General features: G+C 47.0%; 1 protein-coding gene across 1 annotated transcript; it reads right to left on the bottom strand.

Moving 5' to 3' along the window:
* Nucleotides 1-816: 816 nt before the first annotated feature.
* LOC138121313 (uncharacterized) lies at nt 817-9,491 on the bottom strand. Its single transcript, XM_069034715.1, has 9 exons — nt 9,396-9,491; nt 9,144-9,225; nt 8,098-8,251; nt 6,578-6,723; nt 5,079-5,255; nt 4,261-4,374; nt 2,926-3,012; nt 1,893-2,040; nt 817-1,521 (listed from the first exon to the last, which is right to left on the bottom strand). The coding sequence occupies exons 1-9, from the start codon at nt 9,404-9,406 to the stop codon at nt 1,490-1,492; spliced, it is 951 nt and encodes a 316-aa protein (XP_068890816.1). The 5' UTR covers nt 9,407-9,491; the 3' UTR covers nt 817-1,489.
* Between the last annotated feature and the right edge of the window lie 17 nt (nt 9,492-9,508).

A 9,508-nucleotide genomic window follows, 5' to 3' on the forward strand; every position in this document is an offset into this window, starting at 1 on the left:
ACTAGAAATACCAGGAAAGAAAGAGGTAAGGGCAATGCTGATCAAATAATCCCTGATAATTTGATACCCAGCAAGTTTAGGATTGAAAATGGGGTTTAAATGCCTGTGGCACATTCTGACCAAGTTCTGGAAACTTCTCCCATGGAACTTGAGATTAATGATGATGTTAAAGAGTCTTTTGATTTCATAATTAATCTGTAACTCATTCCAGCAGTGGAGAGAGATGTGAGAAGAGGCCTTTTGCAGGTAAAGGAGCTGTTTTTACCTGGAGTTTTTGTTTTACAAGACACCATGGAAAGGGTTTTCCCTCTCTCCATGCCAGGCTGGTGACAAACCCTTGCTGTCCGTGGCCAGAGCAGTTCCTGTGACAGTGACACTGACCTGGCCATAAAACTGCCCCTAATTCTGAGCCAGCACAGGCTTTGTGCAGGAGCAGAGCCTTCCCCTCCTGCTCTGCTGCCTCTGGGCAGTTGGGGAAGGACTGAAAATGTTTTATTGTGATGTTTAAATGTTTCATTCTTCCAGCAGCAACTCCTGCTGCCACTGTGACCTGTGGGATGAAGTCACAGAGTCAGCTGCTGCTCCGTCAGCTCCTGCAGTCTGGCCACACACAATTAACCTCTTCATGCCTCCCTTGGGCTCCACATAAAGTAGATTTGAGTCAGGTTTAGGAGATTAGGATGAAAAAAAAATGTTTTTATAGCAGTTTTGATGGAATCCTTGTCAATTTCCCTAATAAGCTGTTAATGATTTTTTAAACTACCTGCAGGATAAAGACTGGTGCTGTTCCGTGTGAAATCATTATCCACACACAAACTGTGCTTATACTTTATTAAAAAATAGCCAGTAGTTAAAGGTTCCAGTCAATAAAATACCAAACTTTTAAATTACAATATTAAAGGCTTAATTGTAACAGTCCCCCTGGTATGAAATGGCACCTTGGTTACACTGAGGGAGGGGTGAGGTTACAGGGAGTAATTTTCATGTGTAACTGGGGTTAAAAAAAAAAAAAAAATTGACATTTTCTGAAGCCAGAGGAGCAGGAAGAGCCCCAGCCAGGGGACACCACTGCCACCAAAACATCAGGGCTGGCCCTGCTAAGAAATGATGGCAGCACAATCCACTTCTAGACTGGGCTACAGAGCATGGGTGTGCAAATTTCCTTCATGTTTGTGTATATCCAGGCAAAAAGCATTGAAAGGAGCAACATTCCCCACTCACATGCACGTGTGATTTCCTGTGCTTCCACAGCAGCAGGAAAAGAAGGAGTGAAAGATGCGTTGTCCTGGCAGCAGGATCAACTGGGAATTTCCCAAGCTCTTTAAGCTGTGTCCCACCTGCACTGCTCCAAGCACTGTGTGACATCTTCCTGAACCTCCTCCATCCTGGGAAAGTGACCCATTACCTCCACCCTGCCTGCAGGTCCTTGGTCAGGAGTTCCTGGTGTGACTTCACTCTGTGAGAGCTGCAGGGGGGGCACGGGGAGGGCTCAGGAGTCGATCCTTCCATAGGAAGAAAACACTGTGGGAAGAGAGGGAGCTCAGTCAGCACCACTGCAGAGGCTCAGTGCCCCTCATGGACCAGGAGAGCTTTGGGGTATTTCACATTAGTGGCTCTCCAGGTCCCTTGATTGTCTCTATTACACACTGTGAAGTAGACAGAGGTCTGCTCACACAGGTGTGATTCTCTGGACAGCAGCAAAAGGTTGCCAGCAGCTTTCTTCAGGGAAAAGCCTCATCTATTCCACCCAGCCCAGTTATTCTGAGGCTGCAGAACTGCTTGCTGTCATTGGGGATCTGCCTTTTCCTGTGACCATCCCTAAGGATTTTCCTGGCTATTTCACTGTGACAGGACAGGCTCCACCCTTCCCAGGGAGTTTTTGGGGTACTTACTTCTCTCCCTCAGCCCCTGCCCGAAGCTGCGGTAGACGTGAACCAGAGCCCAGAACAGAACAGATTTTATTGTGACAGAAATGCAGGAGCCAGTGATGAAAGCAGCTTCCAGGGTGTAAGAATTGCCTTTGCCCCACTCCCTTATCACCTGCAGGAAAAGGGAGACATGAAACCATCACCACCTGCTGCCACAAAGCCTTGAAGCCACGACGTGCAACCAAGCACTGAATTTCTGAGAGGAGTCACGAGGTGGGCATTGGGGGAAAGAGAAAAACCCAACTGGTCACTTAGAAACCATCCCAGCTGTCTGATTTTATGATGTACAGACACTGTGGGGTCCTGCTGTGCTCTGCCAGCTCAAACAGGCCTGGAATAATGGGAAGATCCATTTGATAAATGGGTCCTGGAGGCTGTGGGTGGCTGCAGCCCCTGGGCTTTGGTGGTGTCTGGGGGCTGTGGAGGTATGAGAAACACTGGCCATTCTCAGCATTCCAGCCCTGCCCAGGATGAACAGCCTGGTTTCCCCTTGCCCTCCTCTCTCCTCACCTCCTTTCACACATCTTGTGGGAGGTGCCCACTGATAAAGGTTTTATCAGTGTTCCAGTGCCAAAAAGTGCCCCAAACTGGAGTTTGTTGGGCTTGCACTGCCTTGTTTTGGCTACAGCAGGATCAACAGCTGGGGGTGCTGCCTAAGAAATTCTTTAAAATGCAACAACTGAGCCCTGGTCAAATGCTCTGGCACCACTTGGGGCTTCTTGGGAAGAAGGGGAGGAGTTGCATATCTTGAACAAGATTTTGTTTCATCCTCCCCTCATCATTCTTTGCAGGGACTTCCAGAGCCTCTCCCTCTAATCAGTTCAAGAGCAAGTTGACATGGTCCCTGTCCTGAAAAGTTGATCCTGGAGAGGCAGGATGTTCTCTGTTCTCTTTAAATCCCGCAGGAGCTGCAGGGAAGGGGTGAGGCAGCACCTTTGAGGCCTGAGGAGGATGAGGATGAGGATAAGGATGAGACCCCCAGCCTTGCTCCCCTTACCGTGTAGAGCAGGTAGATGAGATAAACCACCTCAGGCACATTCTGAATCAGAAAAACCCACACCAGAGGCTTCAGCTCTTTTAAAATCTGCAAAATAAGATGTAAAACAAGCTTTTTAAGTCATTGCTATATGCTCTATAAAAGCTGCATATTTTTCATAGCATTCCAAGTGTTGGTTAAGCTGAGTTCTCAGTTTCAGCTTTGCTCTCCACCTTCTCCACCTGTGTTTTCAGCAGGAAATTCAGCCTCTGTTTTCCACTGAGCTGGGCCAGGAGTGATGATGTCCCTTCTCTCTGGGTACACTGAGATTGTCTCTAAGAGCTGAATGTTTTCACAGATAGCAGACTGAAAGCTCCCTGTGACTTTTTCTCCACCTCTATTTTTTGCTACAGAGAAGTGCAGTCACTGAGGAGTCAAATGTGGGAGAAGCGAGAGGATTGAAGTGTCAGGAGAATTTAATTTCACAATTCACCCTGGGACTTGGGAAAGAAGAAAGGGACCTGAGCTGGGAGGGCAGGTCTGAGCAAAGGCAGGAAAAGCAGCTGAGTCACTGGGGGTGAGAGCAGCAACTGTGCCAATGTTAGGATTGGATTTGATGCATCTGACCAGGACCAGATTTCCCCCAAACCCAAAAGTGATGTGTTTTAAAAGCACAATTTTAGCAAGAAAAGCCATCAAAACACATAGGAAGTTGTATTTCAGCTGTCGGGAATTTGTGTGAATGACTAAAGCAAACACCCCAGGAGCCTAAAACAACATCCACCCCCAAAAACCCCTAAACTCCTTCCTGGTAATAAAAAACTCACTTATCTGATGTACTTTGGCCCTGATTCTGCAATCATTCTTGGAACAGAGGCTCAAGATTTCAGAGGAGGTTCAGTCTGACATGAAAAATGACATTTTAAGTTCACAAATCTTTAGGTTAACCTGGAAACTGTTCCTGAGCTTCACAGGAGATGCCCCAATAAAGGACCCCTCATTTTTCGGTGTGGTTTCCTAAGGATTCACTGTATCACTGTAATAATCTGGGGGACTGCTCCCAGTTTCACCCAGCCTTGGCAGAGGTAGAAATATTGAAGACAGTGTGATCCTCCAGGTTTCATTAAAGTGCCCAAGGACTGAGACTAAAGCAATGTGAAACAATGACAATGTGACATTGTTTCACTCTGTGTGCTCAGCTCAGGCACAGATTTAGACAAAACCTGGCTTCAGCATTGTTGGCTCTGCTGTTCTCCATCCTGGCTCCCTTCCCTGAGCCTGTGGGAATCCCTCAGGGTGAGGATGTGCAGTGCCAGGGGTTGTGTGTCCCTGGTGCCTCTGTAGCTGGACACTCACTGCAATGATGCCCACGGTGACCTTCAGGCAGCCCCACACGACGCCCGTGGCTGAGATGATGTTGTGCAGCAGGGTGACCTCGTGCAGGCTGATCAGGAGGATGCACAGGCACAGCTGGGGGAGGCAAAGCTTTGGTGAAATCATTGCTTTGGAGACCATGCAGCCCCACCAAAAAACACCTGCCACAAACTCCCTGCAACAGCAAGTTGGGCACGGGTCTAAAAGCTGAAATTATTCCTCATGGAATGGGAAACAAGGACAGAGGTACTTCCCTGTCCTTAATAATCCATAATAGCAACAACACAGGACAGGGGGAGCAGATAAAGCTTCAGTAATGCAGCACTAAATAAGAATGAGGGGTGGTTACAGAAGTAACAGACCTTGGGTTCACTTCCCCCGTCTGTAACTTCATTTTCTGTCTCACTGCCCTGTTGGTCAAGTTCCCCTCTCCCATCCCAGAATAATTTCCTCAGTGCAGGAGCCAGCTGGAAGGCAGGAGACTGGAGGCTGAGATGTGCAGGAATAACCTTGCTTATTTCAGGAGGCCATGGGTGGGTTGGAGCTCCTGGATGCAATTGGTTTTTTTAAGGATAAACTTCCCAAAAACAAGATTCAGTTCTCCTTTTGTGCAGGAAAACAACCAAATATATTTTGATTCATTTTAATAGATTTTAGCTAAGCTGTGGCAAACACATGGAGATACAACCACTATTAATATTAATGAAGGTAAGAGAGACAACTGCTCTTGGAAGTTGATAGCTCAGCTAATCCAGGATATTATCAATAAGAGGGAAAAAGGGAATGTGGGGGCTCTGTACCTGTGCCTGCAGATCAAAAGTGAGCATGGAAAAGCAGAGGTTGAGCATGAAGTACTGGGCCTGGAGGCTCTCCAGGGCACCCCCCACCCGGAATGCCATCATGGACTGGCTCTGGATGAGGATGATGGCACAGACCACATCGAAGGAGCCCACCAGCAGGATCAGCACGAAACGGGCCTGCAGGGAAGAGAAACAGGCATGGGATTGGCCACAGCAGGGCCAGGCTGGCACCTGGAACCCAGCTGGAAATGCAGACAGGAGTAACAAAATCTTAATAGAAACTGGTTCTGAGCTTCCTGGTGGAATAAACCAACCTTTCCCCAACCTTTCACTGGGGACAGTGGGTTATTCCGAATGCTGGACTTGTAAAATCCCAAGAAATACAGTTTTGTGTCTGGGTTGTGCTGGCATTCACACTCAATGTCTGCTGCCTTAAGGATGGCTCAAGTGGCAAAAGGTCCTTCAGAATTACATCAATATGAAAATACTTGTAACTAGAAATGATTCTGGCTCAGGAAGCAGAGTTACAGTAATCCAAGTTACAGTTAGAATAGTGAAAAAAATACTTAATAGTACTGCTCACATTTACACCAGGCTTTACTTTGAAGTCCTTGTTTAATATTTAAACTGATGACTTGGCTGTGCATTGCTTTGATGCCTGTTCCTTATTGGCCCCACCAACCCAGTTTGCTGCAGATAAAGTGGGTCTATTTAAGCATCCAATTGATAAATAAACAGAATTGGCAAAGGCTGCTTTGCTCCATCTCCCTTGCCACCTCTCCTGTTGAAGAGTAATTTTTGGCTGACTTCAGAGCAGGGAAACACCTTGTTGAGAAATATGTGATAGAAAGAAAGCACTTCCACGAAGCACAGCAAGTGGAAATTTAACTACAAATCTTAGGAAGGCCTAGAAAACAATCCTTTAATAAATTTTACTGCTATGAAATGCAAACAAGGTAACCCAGAGAAGCATTATTGTATCTTCTTGCTTCCTTGCAGCTTCCCATAAATCTCATAAAAACACATTTATGAGCACTGAGGTAATGGCTGTGCCTATAGATTGGGGGTTCCAGTTCTAGCCATAGGTTAGGTTTATGTGACTTTAGGCCAGACATTTAATAAAGGGAAATCTGAAGCAGAGTAGGTGAAGTGAAGGATATATTTTGAAGTAATCTTGTGTAATTTTGTGATATTTCTGTTATTTTTGGGTGCTGCCATAAGGAAATTCAGAGAGCAGCTAAGAGAAGATTTGCAATTGTGGGTGTGCACATTTTGTTGTTCAGTAGGAATAATTCAGCCAGATCCTCTGTTATCAACAATTTTATATATATATATATATATATATATATATATATATATATATATATATAATTTCTTTTCTTTTTTTTATATATGCAAGATAAAATCTGTGTTACCACAGACATCTTGCCTTCCCAATGATGGATTTTCAAACCCAAGCCGTGGGGGAAGGTAAAGCTGATTAAAACCAGGAGACTGACCAGGAGTTTTGGCTTCTGCTCAGCAGGGAGCACGGTGAAGTTGATGATGGAGCGGAGCATCACGAGCAGGATGGAGAGCACGAAGACAATGAGCTCCTGGCGGTTCTCCTGCAGGATGCCCCTGGTCACATAATACACACAGAACACTGGGGAGGAGAGGGAATGTCAGTGCCAGGCCAAACAGGGGCAAAACTTCCAAAGTGGAAGGATCAAAGTGTCCCTGAGGCTCCTCGGTCTTTGTTCTCACCAAAAACCTAACCTAAACCTGATAATTAAAACACTCCCCACTGTTTAGCACACGAGAAATTAAATAATTAGTTAGATTTTTTTTTTAATTACTTGTGAAGTAACGCCATGAAAATGGCAGTGTATTATCCAAACTGGCAGCTGGGCTGGGTTATTCTATGAATCCCACACTGAACATTGTGTCCTATTGTTTCTTTGAATTCAATGAAAACAGCACCATTTTTAGTAAAGAACTGAAATCACATCATCTTCCCAGAGTAATTGAGGTGAGTAAAAAGCAGTTTATTACTCAGACACACCCCCTCAACAGTGCTGTCTGTGTGCTCTGGCCACTGCACATGGTTTGTGTGTGGAACCGGATTCAGTTTATTTAATTGTGGAAATTTTGAAGCACCCCACCCTGCAAACTATAATCCAAAAAAGAATCGGGTCAGGGAAGGCCTGAGTTCTATTTTTATAAAATACATCAACCCCCAGTCAGCTGTTGCTATGATCTTTATGCCTTTTTGGCAAAACTTAAATCAGACAAAGGCTTTGTTCTTTCACAGGATGCTCCTGCAAACACTGGTTGATTCTTACACAGCCAAAATAACAACAAATTTCTTTTTCCAAAGCACTGTTTCCTTTAACTCCACACATCAAATCATCCACATCTGCTGTGCTGGGACATGGGGACAGTGTTGTACAAATTCTCAAATTAAATAATAACTTCAGTCTCCCTAAACAGACCTTTAGTGAATGAACTTTCTTTTTCACTGCCCTTAACAGGGACTGAGGAAATGGGAAATGATTGGCAAATTACAAAGTGAATCATGTGATTTTCTGGCCATGACCTCAGGAATGCCTGAAAGGCTTAAGGTGGTATTTCCTTGTTTTGCAAATTCGGCTGCTAAATCCAAAGAAATCTGTACAAATTTGAAAATAAACTCTTTTTTGGTCATTAAGCTTTTTGCAGAGATGGCATATGCACATGAAGTTTCCTGAAATCCTCGTGTTTATTATTTTCATGTTAATTTCTGTTTAACACAAATGGACCCAAGAAGTTTCTGCTGAAGCTCTACTTGGAACTACCCAAGGAAGGAAGCTTGGACTGTGGACACCTGAATTCCCAGCATATTATGGCTCAGACATTAAAATAGGAGCTGGTGAGGTTTTCTGGCATAGCTGAACATCCCATAGCTCTTATATAAGAAACTTCAGCTGCTGCTTAATCACATTATCATTATTATTATGTTTATTTTCATTATTTTCTCCATCCAAACCGTGTTTCTTACCAACTCCAACCAGCTGAATAAAGGAAATGGTGAAATCCTCCTCAGTCTGGCGGACCAGTGTCTCTATGGTCAGCCCTATGACACTCAGCAGGGACAAAATAGTGACACAGAAGTAGATCTTCACAGGGAATGAGAGCTCTGAACATGGTTTTATCTGTAAAGGGAGAAAATTCTTAAACACATCATGCAGAACAAACTCGTTGCTGTTCCTAAACACATTGAGGCGAGTGGGGTAGATGAGACAGTGGAAAAAGAGAAACTCCACAGCTGAATAGAAACTCCCAAACTGCTGAGGAAGGGAGAAGTCTAACTTTGTTTCACAAATAATCTCAGCCTAGATTGTCCTGATTTATACCCACAGCCTTTGTGCCTCACAAGGCCATGGTATTATAATCCATGATATGGAGATTGCCAGTGCCCACATACACACCTGCCAGAGCACGGAAACAATGTTTTCCTAAACTTTTAGTTTTAGAAAATTGTAAAGACAGGGTCAGCGTTCTCATTTTTATTAAAATACTTCAGGTGAAGCAACATCCTTGCAGGAATTTAACACTCGGTTCGTTCAGCTGGAGGAGTCAGGAGAGTCCTCAGGGGCTGCAGCTCCTCCTGAGGGGCAGCTCCGATCTGTCTGTGACAGGGACAGGACCCAGGGAAGGGCTGGGGCTGTGTCAGGGGAGGTTTAGGTTGGATATCAGGGAAAGGTTCTTCCCCCAGAGGGTGCTGGGCACTGAACCCAGGGAATGGGCACGGCCCCGAGGCTGCCGGAGCTGCCGGAGCTGTCAGGGATGCCCAGGGTGGGATCGCTGCGGTGTCTGTGCAGGGCCAGGGCCTGGATCAATGATCCTATGGGTCCCTTCCAGCTCGACATTCCACGACGCTGTCAGGAGAGCTGCGTGCCGTGACAAGCCTCGGCGTGTGGACACCCGACCTCCCTGATCCACCCGACTTTGGACACGGATTTGAGCCATGCTTTTCCATTCCCCCCGGGCAGAGAAACGCGGAGGACACCGGTAACCTGCCCACAGCAGCGGAGATGTACTCACGGGGCCGCAGGGCGTGGGGATGAGCTGCCGGTGCCGCGGGGTGAGGTTGGGCAGGTTCGGCCCCGCCGGGGCCGCGGCGCCGCTATGGGAGAGAGAGCGGGACCGTCAGGCGGCCGTACCACCCCCACAGCGGGGGGGGGGGAGCCGCCGGCGACCCCCCCATCCCCAGCACAGGCACCTCCAGGTAAGGCGCAGGGGGAGCGCGGGGAGGCGCCCCCGCGCCGCGCGTGGTGCGGCCCGCGCCGCCCGTACCTGCCGTCCATGGCGGCGGCCGCGCGTCGCGTCCCGCCCCGGCTGCCGGCCCTACATGGCTGCGGAGGGGTCCCGGCGGCGCTTCCGGCGCGTCACTTCCCCGGCACGGGCGG

Source organism: Aphelocoma coerulescens, chromosome 21 (genome assembly GCF_041296385.1).
Source record: "Aphelocoma coerulescens isolate FSJ_1873_10779 chromosome 21, UR_Acoe_1.0, whole genome shotgun sequence".
Lineage (NCBI taxonomy): Eukaryota > Metazoa > Chordata > Aves > Passeriformes > Corvidae > Aphelocoma > Aphelocoma coerulescens.

What these genes read in the sequence shown, in the direction of transcription:
- LOC138121313 (XM_069034715.1), bottom strand. An exon ending in TCCCCACGCCCTGCGGCCCC is followed by an intron (nt 8,252 to 9,143) that starts GTGAGTACATCT and finishes CTCCCTTTACAG; the next exon opens with ATAAAACCATGTTCAGAGCT. An exon ending in TCACCGTGGGCATCATTGCA is followed by an intron (nt 3,013 to 4,260) that starts GTGAGTGTCCAG and finishes CTTATTTTGCAG; the next exon opens with ATTTTAAAAGAGCTGAAGCC.